At 47.0% G+C, this 23151-nt stretch overlaps 1 protein-coding gene across 4 annotated transcripts in view; it reads right to left on the minus strand.

The window, feature by feature from the left end:
- TRIP12 (thyroid hormone receptor interactor 12) overlaps positions 1-23151 on the minus strand; it is a 127409-nt gene that overhangs the window by 19367 nt on the left and 84891 nt on the right. For all 4 annotated transcript variants that reach the window (XM_078771433.1, XM_068107428.2, XM_078771434.1 and 1 more), the window contains 7 exons: positions 18823-18893; positions 3175-3374; positions 2835-3007; positions 2311-2462; positions 1957-2099; positions 1658-1814; positions 1305-1403 (listed from right to left, as the gene is read on the minus strand). In XM_078771433.1, the coding sequence (XP_078627559.1) occupies positions 1305-1403; positions 1658-1814; positions 1957-2099; positions 2311-2462; positions 2835-3007; positions 3175-3374; positions 18823-18893 (995 nt within the window). The remainder of the gene's footprint in view (positions 1-1304; positions 1404-1657; positions 1815-1956; positions 2100-2310; positions 2463-2834; positions 3008-3174; positions 3375-18822; positions 18894-23151) is intronic.

A 23151-nucleotide genomic window follows, 5' to 3' on the forward strand; every position in this document is an offset into this window, starting at 1 on the left:
CATTCCAGAACCCTCCATTTCTTTCTTTTCAGCCATTCCTTGGTGGATTTACTGGTATGTTTAGGGTCATTGTCATGTTGCAAGGTCCACCTTCGGTTGAGCTTCAACTTTCCGACAGATGGCCTCACATTATCCTCAAGCACCCTCTGGTACAATGAAGAATTCATAGTGGATTCTATGATGGTGAGCTGCCCAGGCCCTGATGCAGCAAGACCACCCCAAACCATAATATTTCCACCACCATGCTTTACAGTTGGCATCAGGTTCTTGTGGTCAAATGCTGTCTTTGGTTTTTGGCAAACATGTCTTCTGGTACTGTGGCAAAATAGCTCTACCTTTGACTCATCTGTCCAGAGAACATTGTTCCAGAAGTGCTGGTCTTTGCCTAGGTGTTCATTGGCAAACTTTAGTCTTGCCCCGATGTTCTTTCTGGACAGCAAAGGTTTCCTTCCTCCTGGCACAACTCCCATGTAGATCAAATTTGTGCAGCCTCTTTAGAGCTAGACTCGTGCACTGACATCAACAGTGGCAAGAGCTACCTGTAGGTCCCGTGATGGCATTCTGGGGTCCGTAGAGACTTTTCAGCATCTTCGGTCTGCTCTTGGGCTGAACTTGCTGGGGCGGCCTGGCCTGAACAAGTTGGCAGTTGTTTGTAATCTTCTCTACTTGTAGATGATCTTCCGGACAGTCGAATGATCGATTTCAAATTGTTTGGAGATCTTTTTAAATCCCTTCCCAGACTCGTAGGCATCTATAACCTTCTTTCTGAAGGCCTCAGAGAGCTCTTTTGATCTAGGCATGGTGACGCCGCACACTTCAACAACAAAGAGCAAACCAAACGAAATGTCTGAGGTTTAAATAAGACAGGTTCCTCCAAGATCCTCTCTAACGATGTAATAATCATTTGCACCTGAGCTGGTGCACCTGATTCTAATTTTAGGTATTTGAAGTAGTGATAAATGTAGGGGTGTACTTACTTTTTCCACATGAGAAATTTGCATTTATGTTTATTTAAATTATACAATGTACTACAAAATGTAAATGTTTCATGATATTTGTTATATTATATCACCTTTATCTATCAATATTGTTGAAATGAAGATCAAATAGCTGTATGTTGAAAAAGTCAAAACTTTACATGGGGTGTACTTTTTCACGTGACTGTAGGTACACTTTTATAAACTTTGTGTCTTCCATAAAGGTGGACGAACAATTGTTTCGAAATTTGCGAACAAGCTCGAGTTCTCAAAGTATAGAAAAATAATGAATACGTGAAAGCGAAGCAATACAGACACGTGACCGACCTCATTCTCATATTGAACTTCAAGCAATGCACGTGAAGCCCCAAGCTCGGACATCACTGCCTCTGCCTGCTTGAGAAGGTCATCACGGCTCACCGTGCGCTGCACACAACGGAGAAGGAAACTTACGACACCGTGCTGCACTTTACTTAAACAACTTGCATACCGCAACCGCAACAAGACCAGGTCGGATTACACAAAGCTATATACACTCGCAGTGAGGAATAAAAATAATGCCAGCACGAATACATGAACGACGAACACTTAAGCAAGAGCAAATGAGTGAATGAATGTATGAGGCAACAAATCAAATGTTTGCGACTTTTTGTAGCCGAAAGGGAGACGGGTACGAATACCTTTTTACGGTCAAGTCTGGGTGCGACTCTGGCCTCTGCTCCGTCGGGAGGAGAAAGCTCCGGGTTAGAGTCAAGCAGGCGCTGCATGGCTCGGTCCCGGTCGAGAGCAATGGCACAAAAAAGGAGCTGCCGTGTGTCAAATGGAAGTAAGAATGGGCTGCAAGAGAAGAAAACAAAAACTCTAAGTTCCAGAAAAAACAAACCCGTAAGAGTTTAAAGAGAGAGATTGGGGGAAAGTTATGGTGTTATGGAATGGCATGTGGTGAAGACAGAGGCAAAGCTATGGTGGTTTAACAGACCATGTTTTTCCAAGCTGCGTAACCCAGGCTGGTAGATTCCCGGTCAGAATCACCAATGGATCCTGGAGTTGACGGGAAGCCTTGGCAGCCATTTTTGCATTTACAAACTCAGACGAAGCGATGGCCTCCACACTCTCGCCATCCTGTAAATGAAGAGCACTCTTGAAATTGAGACCTCCGCTGAAACAACATGCTTATACTACGATGACCATCATTGCCTGTATTCATCTTTCAGGGATTAGTCTGAATCTGTATATCAATGCTCGAGTACAGGAGTATACGACAGCACAGGCCCACACAATTGCAATCGATAACAGTCGCGAACCAAACTAACAGAGTGCAATGTCGTCTTACCGGGTACAGGTGGTACCAATATCGTGATATCGCATGCAACGAGCGAAGTAAGTAAAGGAGATGGAGAGAGGGGTCGATGAGGGAGGATGGAGGAGGACAGGGTGGGGGCAACACCAGCTCCAGGGGATTCACAGGACGAGGGGGAATACCAGCTGAAAGAGACATTGGGGAAAAAAAAGAAGAAGTTACAAACAGCAAAAGTTTATTCACTCTATTATTATTATTATTATTATTATTATTATTATTATTACATAATGATGAAACGGCATGGGTGATGCAACCCAAACCCCACAGTGCATATGGAATATGGTTGATCCCTTACATCACCAAAACCAACGTACGAGTTTCACACGAGAATTTAAAAAAAAATTATTGCATTGTTCACACCATGTTTGCACGATTATCGTTTATGCGAATTAATAGTTTCATTAATGGAACACAAGATGCATGAACCATGACACACGGAGACAAAACAATGCAAAATGGTGTACGTACAGAGAAAACAATAAAATGGGAGGAGTTACCATTCCACAACTCATCGTGGCGACGCCCACCCTTTGGTGACTGCCTGTTAGTCACACCGATACCCCGCCCTCCTTTCCCCCCTCCTCCACCCACAGTCGTCCCTGCCTGTGTACGACTCTGTACCCCATCGGCACCATCAGACCTCAAGTCTCCTTCAGGAACTGGGCGATACCTAGGCAAACACAAATTTAAACACTGATTTATCATAGATCAAATTTGCAGCCTTGAAGTTCATCAATATGTTGTGTGAAACATCACAGGTTAAAAAAAAAGAAGAAAAGTTTTCACAATGATCATTGATCAATCACGAGTAATTTATTTGAATGCAAGTATGGTTACCAGATTGTGTGCGTCCGCAGCCAGATACCCGCCCTTCCTAGCACGCCCGTTTCATCATCGGTCCCATCTGTCCCGTCATCTTCAGATGCCCCCGTACCACCATACTGCCGCACAGCCTGGTATACAGTCATGCCATATGGCAGAAGATGGCCACCGAGATAAAACTGCAGACGGTGTCTCGATGAAAGAACCTGGGATGCCTAAAAGACAAACAATGATACTGTTCAAGCAACAAAAGTTGATATATTTATTGCTATTGTCACGTGGACGGCAACCTCCCAACAAAACGCAACTACACCCGAGGAGGTGGTCACTGTCATACGCTTAACCAGAAACTTCAAGGAGTGCTGAACTCTCACTATTTTTCACAAGCAAACCCCAATCAGTTAATGTTGGCCTGTTATCCAGCTGGCTATAAAACAGGATTACAATAAATCGAATCTTCCAATAATCGCAAATGAACCCGATCATTTGTGGAACAACAGAGGGCAGGAGATGGAGGGCCGGAGATGGAGAGAAAGACAATTGAATAAGACTGGTGCATGAAGCCCGAGAAGAACTCACAAGGTGCTGTATCACCTCCATCAGCATAGGCCCAAGTGAGTGGTTCAGAGAGAAAGGACGAGCCTGAGGCTAGCGGCAGACTCCAGACTCATCTGAAAGCGCTTCCTGTCGGGACTGAGGCTTTCTTAACAACCCCCGCGTCACTGAAAGTCTCCATCTTCCCCACTCCCCAAGGCTCACCACACACGTCTCAGCCCCCGAGGGTCCCACAAACAACAGCCGCATGAGCTCTACCAATCATAGTCCAAGAAATCCACAACTGGGGCCCCACAAGCCGCCACCCCGAGGGTGTTTACAAATGCCTGGCATCGGCAATGAAACAATGCCTGCCCACTGCACGGCAACTGTGGTGGTGGTGGGGATTGGGGGAATTGGGAAGTAATCCCTCTGTTAATTGGGGTGCGGGGACATGGTGTATAGCCCCCCCCCCCCCCCCAGCCTGCCCAGCCCATGCTCAGTTCTCAAAAAAAGGCACAAATAAATAGCAGGACACCATATTTAGCCATCTCAACATCACACAATGCTCGTCCCCTCATGGACAACACCAGGGACTCCTTACCCAAGAGACTACACAGTGCAACACAAGAGTTCCACAGCGACACACACGGCATCTATGGAATTAATCTAGCGATTACCCAACTTTCTATAAACATTATATTTATTGAAGAACCAAGATATAAACTGATGGGAAACAAATTCAGACCAAACTATTGCTTGTTAATCTAGACAAGGAGATAAAAATAAAAAGAGGCTGTGGATTGGCACGATCTGAACGGTCAGACGAAACCAATGAAGAGGAAAACTCCATCTTAACCAGTCGATGGTGAAACGGATGGAGCATCTGCTCCAAGTCAGAGTGGTCAACGGTTCGGTTCAAACCCAGCCGAATCGTACCAAAGACAAACTCGAACAGCACTCCGACATCGCAACGTCGAACAATACGTCTCCGTCACATTATGACCATGATAATACTTGTATCAAGTTCGATTTAAATCATACAGCTGTTCTCAAGTATCACATTTGCATTTGACATGACCTCTGACCTTTGACACAGAAAGCTAATAAGTTCATCGTTTCATTATAATATATAAAAAAATTTTCATCATCATAACTATATTATATATTGTTGCGGATATGGGATTTGCATCCATCCATATCCGCTTGTAAATATTCCCTTATTTCCTCAATACTTCCCAACTATCCCCAATCCCCCATTCCCTAGTCCCATTTTCTGTAAACAACACTCTGTGGACCCGACCTCCCCCTATTTCCCCCATTAAATGTCGTGCCCAGGTTCACCGCATCTCATGTAAGACAACTAAAGGACATCTTGCTAGTTATTCTTAGTCTATGTCAGTTAAGGACTCGTTTCCATTAATTCTGACCCTTCGTTGCACCAGAATGTGATTGTATGGCACCGTTAGGAAGTTTAGGACCTCCCAATACCTCCCCGCAGCTCTTCCTCACGGTTCAGCAACAACAACAACAACAACAACAACAACAACAACGGCGGCGGCGTGCACAGGGAGTGCGCGTCCTTACTCCGGCTTGGTTGGTAGGGGGTGTTGGGAGGGCATGAGGCCTTCCCAGCGAGCCGCCATCGAACATGTGCTCGACGGGGTTACCAAATAGGGGCTCCCTGTCAGCTCCTCGTCAAGGGCGGAGCCCGGTAACCCCCGCACCCAATGGAAGCGGCGGACCGGTCCCATCTGGGGCGGAGCCAACCAGCCGAGGGCGTGTCACTCCCCGCTGAGCATGCGCAGGAAGAGGGAGGTGACGTCAGATGCGCGCTGAGCTTGGAGCAAGCAAGACGTACCCTCCGAGCGCTGTGAGGCCTCCCTGCATCTCTTGGACCGTGCTTGATCCTGTCCCCGAGCCAAGGTGCACCTTGTGCTATCGAACTACCTGTCCTTCCCTGCCATCAATCCCTGTGTAAGTCAGCCTTGTTCCGTTTGTCTGTAGTCTGTCTGGGATAAGATAAGACTGTAATTAAGTGCCTATCTCTTCTGTGCCTTTACCTCACTACCTTGTAATCTAACCCCCTTTTCTCCACCACTGTAATTATATCCTCCTCCGGAGGTCTTGAGAACTGTACCCCTTGCGTCGCTTCATCTATCCAAGTCGTTGTGTCCTTTCCATCATTGATTTAGCATAGCGCGATTTGGTCAACGTCTGGGTGGAATCGGGGTCTAGTCGGGGAATAACTGTTAGGTCGCGGTAATACACCACCGCTCGGTCGAAATAACATCTAACCGCGATCCGTAACAATTGGTGTCGAGGAGTGAGATTCGAGGCCCGAACCAAATTTTTTTAAAAACATCTAGGAAAAAATTTGGTCAAAATTATAAAGACAACGAAATTTGATTTTGTTTTACAAAAAACCCGAATTTTGAAAGTCGCGCTATGGCAGATCAAGACGGCTGGGTTCCGGTAGAGGAGAGTGAGGCAGGGTCGATCCAGGACCAAATTGAGGGACATGAGGAGAGCGAAGCAGTGAGGAGGGCAGGTTCGCAAAATGGCGTCCTCGCGCACGAGGTTACGGGCGCGCAAAATGGCGCCTCGCACATGGCTACGGCGACCGCGCCCGCAGCAGCGCCGTTGGTGGATGTGAACCTTTTTTTTATACAAATGAAGGCCCTTATGGACAAGAATAGCAAAGAAATGGAAAGCAGAATGATGGGGGTAATGGGGAACCGGATGGATGCTCAGAGTGAGCAAATGAGGGCTGATAGTGAGCGATTGGGGGGCAGAATGGGGGGCAAAATAGGAGAAATGGGGGAACGGTTAGAACAAAGGATGGGGGCCCAGATCGGAGGGTTAGGGAGTAGAATAGAGGGATTAGACAATAGATTAGGGGAAATACAGGAGGGGTTAACGGGGGTAGAAAACAGAATGGCCGCTCAAGAGAATCAAATGGAAGGGATGAAAAAGGGGTTAGAGGGGTTAGAAAACAGTATGGAAGGCAAATTGAGGGACATGAGGGACCAAGCGGAAAGGGAAGTTTAAAAAATGGGGCAGCAGATAGAGGGGGTCAGAATGGGGGTAGAAACTAAATTGGATGCTCACAGGGAGGAAATGGAGCAGATGAGGGTGGCATCTGGGCAGGAGATGCAAGTGATGGGAGAGGAGATCAGAAGAGGAGTGCGCGAGGAGGTGAGGCACTGTAAGGAGCGCATGGAGAAGGAGGTGAGAAAGGGGACTGTAAAATTGCAAGGTGGTATAGAGGAGTTGACGCTGCGAGTAGAACAACTGACAGTGGGACAAAAGGAGTTGGGGGACCAGGTAAAGAAGAACACAGCGGTAATAGAGGGTTTAAAATCGACACAGAAGGAGATGAAAAAGGACGTAGGGGTAATTAAAAAAGAGTGTCAGACGGTACATGAGGACCTGACGAGGAAAATGAACAAGGTGGTAGAGGTGATGGAGGTTAAAGAGCGGGAGGTGCGGGAGCACATAGAAAAAAATAAGGTGGAGTTAGAGGAAGAACTTAAGGGGGCGCACGAGGAGATGAAGGAGGTGAAGCAGAAATTAGAAGTGGAAGAAGGGGTGAGCGAAATTAAGAAGCGACGGAGAGAGGATAAGAAAGAGATAAAGGAGGAAGTAAAAGAATTGGTCCAAAGTCTGTGTTCGGATCGTGATGATGTGCTCATTAACCGGATGAGGGATTCGCAGGTGATGGAGGAGAAGCAAAGAGAAAGAGGACCCGGTGTAAGTGGTGACCAATATGGTCGTGCGTATGATGCGCCAGGTGATTTAATAAGCTTGGGGGTCGAGATGGACCCGGATGTTCGTGAGAGGCCAAGAGTGAGGTGTATGGCTGGTCCGGAGGGTATGGAACGAGGGTGCGAGCGAGAGGGTCCGGTGATGGGAGAGGTGCGAGGTGTGAGTGAGCAAGGTTGTGGTGGTATGGAATGGGTAGCGGGTTGCGGAAGTGTGACCCATGCATCGACACCAACAGGGGTAGTTTTTAGAGGGACAGGGGAGGCACGGGAGCCCCTTGGGGGTAATGTACTGTGGGGGCCCGGCCGGTATTGCCCCGCGCTGACCCCGCAAGGGGCGACGCACGGGGTCCGGCAGGCGGGCAACGACTCACATACGAGGTGGTCCCACAAGGTCCCACTCACGCCGTATGACGGTGGGTAAGGGTGGCATCCCTGCCACCCTTCCCATGAATAAGGGGGGCAAATGCGCTATAGATTATGGGGTGTATGGCAGTGAAAACTAGTCCGGGTGGGTTAGGTTATATTGATAGGGACTAGAGGTGACTATGGGTGACAAGATTTAAGTAAGAGACTTGGTACCTGTAGTGGGGACGCAGGTAGATTAGAGTGGATGATAATGACGAGGGAGCGCAATAGTTTAAAGGGACGACTGGGAAGCGCAAGTTTCAGAGGGGAGTAGTTAGATGAGATGATGCTGTGTGAGAACTGGACAGGTGTGTGGAGCAGTGTATGAGTAGAGAGTGTTGTGGATCAGCGCGAATGCGCTTGGGGGAGAGAAGGGTGCAGGCGGCACCAAGTATGAGAGCACAGGTGTGCAAGTGCAGGTGTGTGGAATATATGGAGCAGAGAATGAGTGGTGTGGAGAGAGTTGGAGTAAGTGGTACGGAGTGGTGTGCATGGTGCGAAGGTGTGGATGGGGGAAGAGTGGACCCCTTTTCACGAGTACCCGGGGAGGGTAGTTTAAAGAATAGTTAGAAGGTATAGGTAAATTGTGGTTGGATATTGGCATTTGTGGTGCGGATGCAGAATGGTATTGTGGATGGGTGCATTGGTGTGGTGAAATTGGCTGGTCGTGTGGCCTGTTAGTACGAGTGTGAATGGTTGGGCACTCCGCCACTGTTAGATGTCGGCCAGGTGAGGCCGCAGGTGGGCTCTGGGAGCCGTTAGTGTCAGTGGGTGCCTGAGGATCCCGGGTGTGGTTCGGGCATCCCGTGCCAGAGAGGGCACTGAGGGGGTGAGAGTGCGAGAGGGCCTTCCCCAGTTAGTTAGGTTAGGGTGAGGAGCAGGTGAGCTCGGTAGGCAACAACAGTGGTGGAGGTGTGCAGGTGGGCGGACCAGCTGGGAGCGTCACATGACCCAGCCACCGAAATTGTGCGGGGGCACCGAGTGTTGAATCGGGGAGTGAGACCCAAATTGATGGTGTGCACCACAGATGGTCAATGGGATTTTGGTTCTTCTAACCACATAGAGTAAAGTTGGCCAATGGATTGGCAGGGAAAGACCCCGGGTAATGTAAAGTTGTTAAAGTCATTTAGGAAATAGTTAGGATTGATGAACCTGTCACACCATACGCAGCCACTTACGTGAGGTGGTGATGATGACTCCACACCTGTGTTCCTTTGTTCTGTGTTGCAGGAAAGGAGAATTGCTGTTTGGATTTGTGAGACGCATCACGACGTGGATGAGACATTGGGGTGATTCCATCTCTCCCTCCTTAGGAGGGACTGATGATGAATTGGTGATGGCAAATTTTGATGTTGAGTTGGAGATGGCAAATTTTGATGAGTTGGAAATGGCAAATTTGATTGGTTAGGAGGGAGAGAAGACGAATTTGGTTTATGGGAGGAACGGGGAAGACAGTAGGGACGTTTGTTGATGTGTAAAGTAGATGTTTATGGGTAGTGTTGTGTTTTGTGGATACAGTAAGGGGTAAGGGAGGGGCAATGTAGGTTACCTGGTGGGGGGGGGGGGGGGGTGTACGGTAAGAACGTACCTGTCTCACCTGGTTCCCATGTGCCCCCAGTGTGCATTACCTTGAATTGCGTGCACTTTTGCGCCCTTACCACCTTACTCACTTGGCTTCTTTTGTCTCCCACCTCCGAGGATCTGGCTTTGGGGCAGAGAGAGAGGAGAGAGAGGTGCTGGCTCCGCAGTTGTGGGCCTGTACTTCCGCTGCTTGCTGCCTGGATCGATACACCATATGGACCGCAATTTTTGTGGCCACCCACAATGGACCGCAGTTCTTTTGCGGTCAAGCACCACCCGTGGATGGACCTCTGGGTCAACGTGGCACCTATGCCATACAGGTGAACCACTTTTAGTTGGCCCCCCTGACGGCCACAATTTAGAAATGGACGCGGTTGGCGCCTTTCTTTATTTCTAAAGAAGCCAGAAGGCCAAGTGCACTCCATGAAGGCAAGACCAGCGGCAGAACATCGGCCGGCTGCGACACCACCGGTGACCATGGACACTTGATTGTGCATTTATTATTGAACACCTTATTGGTGCACCGGATGGTGCTGACTGTGCATAATGGGGTGGTGCTTTTGGTGCTTGGACGGGGTGCTCTGCACATTATTAAAGGCCGTAGGGCCACAGGGCACTCGTGGGTTGGTGTATCGATGCTGGCATGCGTGCTCTCTCTCTCTATGCATAACATCTGCATGTGTTCCTCAAAGAACAGGTCCTGGATCGTAGTGTAAATATCAGTCTTGTATAAATGATGCTCCCTACCGGCTGTATGTTTAGTTTGAGGATGCTTTCCGCGATTCGGTTATCCTGTGGGTGTGTTTCTGTTAGGAGAAGGGTGCAACGTCGCAGGGGGACATATTTACTCATTTGTGAACATCTGTAAAACTGTCGCACTCAGGGTTGAGTTAATAGTAGAGGGAACTACATCTGAGTGCCACACTAACGTAGGTAAAAATTTATCGGGTCGGGACGCCCCGAGGTAGAGAAGGGTGCAATGTTGCGGATATGGGATTTGCATCCATCCATATCCGCTTGTAAATATTCCCCTATTTCCTCAATACTTCCCAACTATCCCCAATCCCCCATTCCCTAGTCCCATTTTCTATAAACAACACTCTGTAGACCCGACCTCCCCCTATTTCCCCCATTAAATGTCGTGCCCAGGTTCACCGCATCTCATGTAAGACAACTATAGGACATCTTGCTAGTTATTCTTAGTGTATGTCAGTTAAGGACTCGTTTCCATTAATTCTGACCCTTCGTTGCACCAGAATGTGATTGTATGGCACCGTTAGGAAGTTTAGGACCTCCCAATACCTCCCCGCAGCTCTTCCTCACGGTTCAGCAACAACAACAACAACAACAGCAATGGCGGCGGCGTGCACAGGGAGTGCGCGTCCTCACTCCGGCTTGGTTGGTAGGGGGTGTTGGGAGGGCATGAGGCCTTCCCAGCGAGCCGCCATCGAACATGTGCTCGACGGGGTTACCAAATAGGGGCTCCCTGTCAGCTCCTCGTCAAGGGCGGAGCCCGGTAACCCCCGCACCCAAAGGAAGCGGCGGACCGGTCCCATCTGGGGCGGAGCCAACCAGCCGAGGGCGTGTCACTCCCCGCTGAGCATGCGCAGGAAGAGGGAGGTGACGTCAGATGCGCGCTGAGCTTGGAGCAAGCAAGACGTACCCTCCGAGTGCTGTGAGGCCTCCCTGCATCTCTTGGACCGTGCTTGATCCTGTCCCCGAGCCAAGGTGCACCTTGTGCTATCGAACTACCTGTCCTTCCCTGCCATCAATCCCTGTGTAAGTCAGCCTTGTTCCGTTTGTCTGTGGTCTGTCTGGGATAAGATAAGACTGTAATTAAGTGCCCATCTCTTCTGTGTCTTTACCTCACTACCTTGTAATCTACCCCCTTTTCTCCACCACTGTAATTATATCCTCCTCCGGAGGTCTTGAGAACTGTACCCCTTGCGTCGTTTCATCTATCCCAGTCGTTGTGTCCTTTCCATCATTGATTTAGCATAGCGCGATTTGGTCAACGTCTGGGTGGAATCGGGGTCTAGTCGGGGAATAACTGTTAGGTCGCGGTAATACACCACCGCTCGGTCGAAATAACATCTAACCGTGATCCGTAACAATATGTATATATGTATATATGAATCAAGGCACCTAGTCACTTTAATGGTGAGCACCAGCCACGGATTATGTCTCGCACGGTAAAAACCGCATAACCCGCAAGGAACCAACAGCCTGCCACCCAGACCATCATTCCCACCAGTGCAAACCAAAACCAGGGCAAATAAGCCCAAAATCTGGATTGGCGGCTCGGCTTGATGTTTAACCAATGGGTACCAAAGAATGAAATCTGTCTGTGGACAGAGTGGCCGGGCTGAGGCGACGCTTTGGTCTAGTTCAGATAAAACCTTTTATCTGAACTAGTTTTTAGTTGGATTTGGTCTCTTGTTGGATTTGGTTCAATCTCGTTGGATTTGGTCTCCCGACCAAACACTGGTGAGGGATTTGGTCTACCTCAGCAGCAGACCAAACTGAACTCTCCAGGTTTTCCATGTATTTTTTCTGATTCTTATCACCTATGCTTTAGCTATCTTCTCTCCGGAAATGTGGTGCAACAAAATGGCAGTTGGGTCTGAACATAGCGTGACGGTTCTGTGACCTTTGCGATTGACCAATTAACAGTCTGCAGTATTGCGAGCTCCACCCACAGGTCCGGGTTCAGCTCACTTGGTACCTATCCATAGCAGGAACCAAATTTAGCATGGGTACTGAGGTACAGTACGGTTCACTTGGCAATGGAAAAACGAAAAAATGGTTTTGGTTACAGTACGGTACGGTACCGCGGTGGAAAAGCGCCATTAATAGACAAGTTTGGTCCTCGTTGGTTTTATATTTTTTTGCAGTATGCCGTCCTGATGGGGGCAAATAAGCCCGAAATCTGAATTGGCAGCTCTGCTTGATGTTTAGCCAATGGGAACCAAAGAATGAAATCTCTGTCGACAGAGTGGCCGGGCTGAGGCCTCTGGGACGGAGGTGACGCTTTGGTCTAGGACTTCGGTCCACAGGGGATCGGGACAGTGCTCGTCACGCGCATATGTATATCTTTTCATCAAAACTTATACCAAGTTTGGTCAAAATCCCATCACTAGTTCACAAGTTACAGCAGCAACAAAATTTTTACCTAACAGGATTCTGGCCTTTGACCTCTTGATCCCATAATCTAATCCGTTTATTTTTACATTATACATACGAGTACCAAGTTTGAGTTGGTTTCCTTCAGCTGTTCTTAAGTTATCGGGGTAACAAAAATCTATTACAGACTCTGACCTTCGACCTCTTGATGCCAAAATATAATCAGTTCATATTTGCATCATAATATATACAGTTATACCAAGTTTGCTCAAAATCCCATCACTGGTTCACAAGTTAGCTCAAAAACAGAACTTTTACCGAACGGGACCTCTGACCTTTGACCTCATGATCTAATCAGTTCATCTTTGGGTCATTACACATACCGGCACCAAGTTTAACTTGGATCCCTTTCGCCGTTCTCAAGGTAACACGGCAACGAAAACCGATAACAGAAGCACGGACGGACAGACAGGCAACCCGAAAACATAATGCCTCTGGCGACTTCGTCGACGGGGGCATTCAATGGTATGTGCTGCTTCCTTGCTTGACACACACCACTTAAAAAGGATAGACCACAGACACACAACCAAAGGTTGGTAAAAATAGAGCAGGTGATGGTGGGCCTAATAGCCTCCTCCTGTATCAAAGTTCCTTGTCAGGGCCCTCATTATCATTATTACCCTCGCCTGTGGAGAGGATATTGCATTTGAGTCCGTTTGTTTGTCTGTCTGTCTGTCTGTCTGCACAGAATAAATGATTTTCTCTGCAACCGTTGGTCCGATTGACAGGAAATATTCAACACCTTCCGCTTCCGGTCTTGCTGGTGAGGTTTCGTTTATTCGCAGTGCTCCACACTCTCCATCGAAATCGAAGTGAAGTAATTGTTCCCATTTGTATTTTCGTTATAACTGTATTTATTTTATGGTGTTGTTCGTATAGTGTCCCGAGGAAGATTTTCGGTGCAAATCTTTCATACCTGTATAGAAAATCGTGTTAATTCGTATCGTGTCTTTTGAGGCCTTGTAGTGTCCAACTTTGAGGCTTTGTTTTTCTCTCAGCGGTCTGTCGTTTGTGCTCCAATAACTTTAGTTCTCTGTTTTCCCAGTCTTTTCACCCCATAGCCTACTTCCTTGTTTAAAATTCCAACTAAAAAAAAAACAAAAAAACAAAAAAAAACATTTCCTTCTCTGTTCTTATTTGTTGTTCTCATTCGTTTATTCGTTCTTATTCATTCGTTCGTTCGTTCGTTCTTCGACCACGTGTTTCTCCCCCATTTCCCCAGATAGTTTTCACTGTTAAACTTTATAATGTTTACACTTTCCCCTCAAGTTCTGTATTCCGTCGTATATTATAACACCTTTTTCTTCTTCTTCTTTAAAAAGCTGCTTTCGACTTGCTCACCAAATCTATTCATCCCCCCAAAAAATTCCATCTCTTACAGTGCCTCTTTTCTACATTCACTAAACTCTCCTGCACTCCATCCTCCCTCCAGCGTCCTTAAACGTATTTTTGACTCGAAGGTCACAAGAAACTCATTTTGCAATAAATGTTTGTTTCCCATTAATCGTACACTTTCTAAAATCCAATCTCACCCTCCCCTCCAAATCTTCCCCAACACCCCTCCCCTCCAAATCTTCCCCATCACCCATCCCTTTCAAATCTTCCCCTTTGCCCCTCCCCTCCAAATCCTCCCCAACACCCATCCCTTTCAAATCTCCCCCCTTGCCCTTCTCTCTCTCCCCTTCCCTGCTAAACTCCCCCCACACTCCTCCCCTCCAAGACTCCCCATCGCCCCTCCCCTCCTAGACTCGCCCCTCACCCCTCCCCTCCAAATCTTCCCCAACACCCATCCCTTTCAAATCTCCCCCCTTGCCCTTCTCTCTCTCCCCTTCCCTGCTAAACTCCCCCCACACCCCTCCCCTCCAAGACTCCCCATCGCCCCTCCCCTCCTAGACTCGCCCCTCACCCCTCCCCTCCAAATCTTCCCCAACACCCATCCCTTTCAAATCTCCCCTCTTGCCCTTCTCTCTCCCCTTCCCTCCTAAACTCCCCCCACACCCCTCCCCTCCAAGACTCCCCATCACCCCTCCCCTCCTAGACTCGCCCCTCACCCCTCCCCTCCAAATCTCCCCCATATCCCATCCCTTTCAAATCCCTCACCTTGTCCCTTCCCTCCAAAACTCCCCCCTCCCCTTCAAATCTCCCCACCCTCATTTCTTCTCAATTCCCCCCTTCTCACTCCCCCTCCTCAAAGCGTCCTCCCCACTTCTTCCCCCTTCCAACTCTCACCTCCATCTCCCCCAACCTTCTGCCTCGCTCTTCCCCCTCCTCAAATAACACCTCATTGTGCCTCACCCAATCACCATCAAACCTTTTGTCCCCCCCATCCTTCCCTTTCTCCGAGCTATTCTGAAATCTCTGACACACCTTCAACAGCTCTCCCTACCTCTTCCACCTCTTCCACATCTTACCCTACCCCTCCTCCCCCCTGTTCTGTATCTGATGCTCCCCCTTCCTCTTCATTAACGGTGGACCTCAAGCCTCAACTGTTCTTAAGTAACCTCAACTGTTCTCAAACCTCAACCTCAAAAACTGGACCTCAAACCTCAACTGTTCTCAAACCTCAACTTAACTTAACGGTGGACCTAATGGACCTCAAACATCCGGGGCCTTCGTTCAAACTTAACTGATCTCTCCATACAGGTTGCTTCTGACAAACCAGACGTGATCTGCTGAACAGAAACTTTCCTCCTTCATGATGTCTCTGATTCCTTGGTATCTCTCCCAGGTTACTCCCTCCTCCGGTATGATAGACCTGAGCCTCGTCCTGGAGGTGGGGTTGCTATCTTTAAAAAAAAAAAAACTCGCTTCCTCACTCGCCCTGCACTCTCACTCTCCATCTCACCCCCAGGAATACCTTTGGCTACGGCTTCCCCTTCGCTCCCACCTCTTGTTCATATGTGTGTTGTACCGTCCACCAAACAGTGATGACTCCATCTACATCTCGCTGTCTGATAATATGGACCAACTTCTATCTACTCATTCCAACTCTCTCTTCCTCATATGTGGTGATTTCAATTGTCACCATGCCAGTTGTCTGGGTGTGGGTACCTCTCTCACCAGCCATGGCTCCTCAGCAAAGGACTTATGCGACTCACTGGGACTGACACAATCTGTCAATTTCCCGACCTGGATCTCAGTCAACGGAGCATCTTCTCTTCTGGACTTTGTTTATGACTAACCTCCGTGAAAATATCTGCTGCTCTTCTTCTGCTCCAATCGGCTCATCTGATCATGTGCTTGTTAAAGTAGACATCTCTCTGACCATTCTCAGGGAGCCTGCTCAGCGTCGACGAGTCTGGCATTTCACTCAGGCCAACTGGCACGGTCTTCAAGCAGCCATCAATCATCTGGACTGGTCTCCCATCTCTACCACCTCTGACATCAACTCATCCTGGGAATTCTTCCAAAGTAAATTGCTCTCTCTCATGCACAGATTTATCCCATCTCGTCTTCAGTTGTCATACCCTTCCTCCCGTCCATGGTACACGGAATCTTGTGGTGAGGCTGTTGCCCAGAAACAACTTGCCTTCGTCTCCTTGAAAGCAAATCCAATGGAAGGAAATCTCATTTCCTTTCACAAAGCCCGAAACAAGTGTGTGTCCACCCTCAGGAGAGCCAGGAAACAATATCTCTCTGTTCTCAAGACCGAACTCTCTTATCTGTCTCCCTCTTCCAAATCCTGGTGGCGTCTGGTCAAATCCGTTTCTAGTGTTTGTTCCCCCTCCACCCCCTCCCTTACCTCAATCGGCTACACAGCTGACTCCGCATGTGAAAAAGCTGAATGCCTCAACTCTGTGTTTGCCTCTAAATCTTGTGTCCCAAACCCATCCCTCTCTGTACCCACCGTACCCAGTCGTATCCAGCTGCTCCTGGACTCCGTGTCCTTTCCTGCTGACAAGGTGGAAAAGTTTCTGTCAACCCTCGACTCTGATTCTGCAACTGGACCTGCCGGCATCAGCCCACGGGTCCGAAAATCCTGTTCTTCTGCTCTTTCACTCCCTCTCTCTGTTCTCTTCACCCTCTCTTTTGCTCAAGGTCAACTGCCATCTGCTTGGAAATCAGCCAACATCACCGCATTGCACAAAAAAGGTGCAAAAACAGATCCTAGCAACTACAGACCAATCAGCCTTCTCCCAATTATCAGCAAAGTCATGGAATCCATCAATGCTTCAGATATGAAATCTTTCCTCTTCTCCAATGGCTTGATCTCTGATCATCAATTTGGTTTCAGACCAGGTCACTCTACTCTGGACATGCTGCTTCTGCTGTCTCAACAATGGATGGAGGTCCTCAATGCCAAACAGGAAATTAGAGCCGTCTCCCTCGACATATCACGTGCCTTCGATACGGTCTGGCACCCCGCTCTGCTCACCAAACTCTCCTCCTTTGGTATCCATGGAAATCTCCACGCATGGCTGCCGGACTTCCTCTCTAGTCGTAGTCAACGTGTGGCCCTGAATGGGTTTCTCTCATCTCCTCTTCCTGTTCAGGCTGGAGTTCCCCAAGGCAGTGTTCTGGGCCCTGTGCTTTTTCTGGTCTTCATCAATGACCTCTCTGACTCTCTTGAAAATCCTCTCTATCGCTTTGCTGATGACTCCACTCTCTGCCGCTCCATTCCTCATCCCTCAGATCGGCAGTCTGCAGCCTCCTCACTCTCTTCAGACCTGGACAAAATCACAGACTGGGCAAACAAGTGGAACATGTCTTTCAATCCTGACAAATCTCACACTCTTACGATGTCTCTCCGAAAAGACCGACTGGACAACCCTCCCATCTACTTTCTGAATAATCCTCTCCAAGAAGTTCTGTCACTCAAGCTTTTGGGTCTCACTATCTGCCATGATCTTTCCTGGGAAAACCACATTTCCAAGCTGGCCTCCAAAGCCAGTCACCGACTGGGCATTCTCCGTCGTGCGAAGTCCTTCCTTGGCACACCTGAGCTCCTCACCACATACAAAGCTTTCATCCGCAGCTCAATGGAGTACTGCTCTCCCCTCTGGGCTGGTGCTCCTGCCTCACACCTAGCTCGTCTTCACGCTGTTGAAACCAAAGCATTCAGAATCATTGGAATCTCCCGCGATGACGCTATCTCCGAGGGCCTTTCACTTACTCACCGCAGGCAGGTTGGTGGTCTTTCCGTCTTCTACCGATTCCTCTCCGGCCTTGCTCCCCCAGCTCTCTCTGGGCTCTGTCCCCCAAATATTCCTACAGGTCGCACAAGATCTGCCTGCAACCCTCTTATGGTTAAACTGCCAAAATCAAGACTCTCTGCTCACCTTCACTCCTCTTTTCTCCCGCCTCTGGAACAAACTACCTCACTCTCTTCAATCCCACTCCTCCCTCCAGGTCTTTAAAACGGCTGTTCACCACCATCTCTTATCTTCCCCAATCCAAAACCTTGATCTTTTCTACCCCCGCTAATTTCACCCCAAATCCACTTTTTGAGGTGCCGACTTCTTTCCTGGAAGTCCTTGGTGTCCTTGCGTTTTATACCTATCCTGCCCCCCCCCCCCAGGCCCTCTCCCTCCCACACATCTCCCGATGTCCCTGCTCTCAAATGATGTGCTTGTGTGCTTCCTCCCCTTCTCTCCCCATCTTGTCGACCGCTCCCCTTTTTATATACTTTGTTTGCTTGTTTGTTTGATTTGTTTGTTTGATAAATGTTAGCTCTTTCACGAGCCTCGACTTTGTATACAAGAAAAAAAAACAAAAAAACCCCCCAAAAAACCAGGTGCAACTCCACCTGCAGAAGTTAATGATAATTATGACGTCATAAGTCACGTGGTATGACCGCCATCTTGGAGAAATCAAAAAACTTTGCACCTCCATATCTCCGAAAGCGCTGCATAGAAAAATTTGAGACATGGCTCATTGGAAAGAACTCTCCATGGGGAATAATATATGTTAATGATGATGTCATAGGTGCCTCCATTATGACATCATAATTCGACAAGTATAAAACTTCATCCGATCAAGATGAAATTTCTGGAGCATTATCGAGGGATAAATTGGAGAAAAAGAATAATGACGTCATCGGTCACATGGTTCGGTCGCCATATTTGTTTTAACACAAAAGCCTTAAAAAAACACTGAAAATACGTCCTGGCGAGGGTCTGCAATCCGATTGCTCTGTCTAGTTCTTATTAGTAAACCAACAAATTATTTTCATGAAATGTTAATCGTAATTTACCAGGCTTTCATCAACTTCGTCTTCAGAGGCATCTTCATCCGAGTCATCTTCCTCTCTCACGCGTCCATAACCTAAAGTAAGGTAAGCTCATTTACGAAACATATATGCAATTAAGTGAACATATAATAACCTACTTGATATCAAGTATATCAGCCAAGATAAGAGCAATTAGTTCCATATTTATATAAAGTGGTCCATTATATATGAAGTTTGTATTATATAGAGTTTGGATGATCTTATTCAAATAAACAAATTTATACACAATATACCTTGATAGAAAGTAATAGTGAGCATGTCTAACCCTTCCTTTCCCTTCAAAACCATTGAAATTATTTGAGAGAAACTTTCAAATAATGTTATTATAAACTTGTGGAATGGGGTTCCACACATCCAAGACCATCCAAAGATCATACAAGTTCCTGGGATTTATTTTTCCTTATTCTTTGTCCAAACAGTATCCTACAGTATTATTTTTCCCCCTTGGAGAAGACTTCGAACATTGAACAGTTCACGATGTAACAGCACAAAAGGAACAGCAGAAAGGAAGAGGGGGGGGGGGGGGGGAGTGGGGAAACACACCAACAGCAGCTTTGTGGGACAAAATAGGGAAGGACACATAGGGTGGGCAAGATGAACACAGAAGCAAACTCTCAGGAAGGAAGTATTGGAAACTTGGAAAGAGGTATGCTTGGAGAAGGTTAACAGACATAGAGAAGATCATGGTTTTGGATGGGGGGTGATTTGAGATGGTGGTTAACAGCTGTCTTGAAGACGTTGAGAAAAGAATGAGATTGAAGAGAATGTGGAAGTTGGTTCCACAGGTATAAAAAAGAGGAACAACTGAGTAGAGGTGGGCAGTGATCCTGGATTTAGGTAACTTCACCAGAAAGGGGGTGCTGGTGATTCGTGTGTGCCTTGCAGAAACCAAGGGGAGAGGAGGAGTGGGGGGGAGGGGGAGGGGAACAGGGTAATTCCGTCAGATTCAGTTGAGTGCCAGATGTTGGCTACGAGTCAGGAAGCAATGCATGGAGTTGGCCTTGTATGCAATCGGTAGAGAGGTTGGGGAGTAAGGGCAGGATGCCAGACTGAATCGAAAGCATTATATATGTCCAGAGAAAGGGCCCTGATCATGTCTGACATTGAGTTCCTCCATCCATTGTTGGAAGAACAGAAGCAACATGTCCAAGGTAGAGTGATCTGGCACCGGTTGCTCAAAGCTCAGATAATTTAACCACTGGATAAGAGCTATCCTGTGGTTAAAATTCTTATTTGATGGTTAACTAATCTATTGCTATCCGCCAGGTAAGAGCTGAATAAGGTGTGGATAAACTTTTGACAGGTATATTATATCCCACAATCCATTGCACTTGTCTGCTGGCAAAACATTCATTGTAACAGAAGACAATTACACTAAAAAGAGGAAGGCAAACTTTATGCCAACCGATGGGGATATGCTGTGTCGAGCAACAAGAGTATCAGGAGTAAATCAGGAGTAAATTTTCCAACATCTTAACGAACAATGAGAAGATGAAGGCGCGGATGGCGATTGCAACCACACCTTTTGAATTAGAAAGACCCACATATGCCTTCGTGCCACGGATAATCTGATAATCTCATGGACCAGTGAGACTCGATAAACTTATCCTGAAAATACAACTTTATCCAGTGGATAGATGTTATCCGCTGGATAGGTAATTTATCCAAAGGAAAGAGCTTATCTGAGCTTTGAGCAACCAGGGGTTGATTTGAATCCAAATTAATGATCTGAAAAGAGGTTGTTGGAGAAAAAGGAAGGATTTCATATAAACTGTGATTATGGATTCCATAACATTGCCGATAATTGGAAGTAAGCCGATAGGTCTATAGTTAAGGAGATTGGTTTTTGCACCTTTTAATGTTATGGTGATGTTGAACAATTTCCAAGCTGAGGGAATATGACCGAGCACAAATGATAGGGTGAACAAAGCAGAAAGAGGAAGTGCAAGAGCAAGCTTTTAAGGACAAGTGAGTTGATACCGTCCGGTCCAATTACTGAATCGGACCCGAGGGTTGCCAGAAAGTCTCTCCACATTCTCATGTGCAAATGACACCGAGTCTCGGAGCAGTTGTATGCAACCGAGTAAGGTGGGTAGAGAGGTGAAGCAAACACAGAATTGAGGCATTCAGCCTTCCCACGAGTGGAGTCAGCTGTGGTGCCATTTAAAATAAGGGGAGGGATGGAACGGGAGGATACACCAGAGAGATTTAACAAGGCACCACCAGGTTATAGGGGATGGAGACAGATTTTAAAGTTCAATCTTGGTTGGACAAATGATGTTTTCTGACTAATACTTGTTGTAGGCTTTGTGGAATGATCCAAGATTACCCTCAGTTAGATTCACCTTTCCAGAAGAGAAGTCAAGTTGTTTCAAAGCAACTGCCTAACCACAAGATTTAGGGTGCCATGGATTAGAGGATGAGTCAGATACCTGAAGACAAGGTTGGATGGATGGATGGATGGATGGATGAGAGAGACAGAGACAGAGACAGAGACAGAGAAAGAGAGAGAGAGAGAGAGAGAGAGAGAGAGAGAGAGAGAGAGAGAGAGAGAGAGAGAGAGAGAGAGAGAGAGAGAGACAGAGACAGAGACAGAGACAGAGACAACAACATGCATTTTAAGGCCATTTTCCCTGCTAGAGCGGGGGTTAGCCTTGCGGTCCCCATGACAATCTTCTCCATTTTGCCCTATTTTCTGCATCTCTCCTTGTTAACCCCCTTGCCCGCATTTCTTCTTCCACCATCTTTAGCCAAGTCTTTCTTGGTCTTCCCCATCCTCTACTTCCTTCTACATTCATTTCCATCACTCTTCTCAACAAACAGAGATAGAGAGAGAAAGAAAGTTTGTGTGGAGGAATTCCCAGGCTAAGTTAACATCAGGGGCAGTACATATGGGAGACCAGTCTTGAAGAAAGATGGCTGCTTGCAATCCCTGCCAATCTGCTTGAGTGAACTGTCAGATTCACCGGCGTTGAGGTGGCTCTCTGAGAATAGCCAGAGATGTTGACTCTCAAGCACATGATCGGAAGAACCAATTGGAGCAGAGGAAGAAGACATTGGAGAGAGGTTTGTCATAAAGTCCAGAAGGGAGGATTTGCTGTTTGGAAAAATCCAGGTGGGAAAGTTCAGAGATGGAGTCAGTCCAATGGAGTCACAGAAGTCCTTTGCTGAAGTAACATGGCTGTTGAGAGAGGTACCAGCACCCACACAATTTGCATGGTGACAATTGAAACCAGAACGAAATCGAATGACGCCATCCCAAATCCTCGCATTTCTCTCTTTCTCTCGCTCTTTATCTCAGCTCTTCCACATGAAGCCTATTATTAAATTATCAAATAAATAAATAAATCGCTTTTTAATAAATTTTTGTCCGATTCCACTATAGATTGACAATTATTGAGGCCACGAGTTCGGATTATGAAATATGGAATTAGATTTGGAATATCAGCTTTTAATAAGCCTATACGATACATTATTCAATCATGCCAGGAGCCAATCACATTGCAACTGGCCTCACACAGCCAATTAACATAACCGCTAACAGAAGAACGGACAGCCATCTCCGTTTTGTACATATCGATTAAAATATATTAAAGGAAGAAGAGTTTCATTCAATGAAGATTCAGTTTGGATATATTGAGAAAAGGAAGGGGTGAAGTGCAGGCAGTGCAGACAAAGTTTCTGGTGTTTCGTTTTTGAGCGAAAAAACTTTTAAAAGTGAAGAGGGAGAATAAGATATAGTGTAGGAAGCTGAAACGACAATACTTGGGAGAAAGGAAGCAGACGGAGGCACAGGACATCAGAGCAGAGAGAATTTGTACGCCAACTAGCTAAGGCCTGGGTGAGTAGGCCAGAACCACAGACACACAAATTTGACAATACAATACAATGTGATACAGTAAAACACAGAAATTTGGACAAAACACAAATAGCAACACAGGGAAGAAAATAAAACAGAACTAGCACAGCACTCTTTAACGTCGCAAAGTCGACGAATATGCCTCCGCCCACATTGTTACATCATTATTCATACTTGTACCAAGTTTGATTTAAAATCATTATACATACTTGTACCAAGTTTGATTTAAATCTCTTAACAGCAGTTCTCATATATCACATTTTTACCTGACATGATCTCTGACCTTTAACCTCTTGATGCTGAAATATAATCAATTTAGCTTTCCATCATTATACATACTTGTGCCAAGTTTGACTTGGATCCTTTCAGCCATTGTCAAGTTATCGCAGTAACGAAAACTTATCACGGACGGACAACCCGAAAACAATGCCTCC

This window comes from Myxine glutinosa, chromosome 2 (assembly GCF_964187855.1).
Source record: "Myxine glutinosa chromosome 2, kmMyxGlut1.1, whole genome shotgun sequence".
Lineage (NCBI taxonomy): Eukaryota > Metazoa > Chordata > Myxini > Myxiniformes > Myxinidae > Myxine > Myxine glutinosa.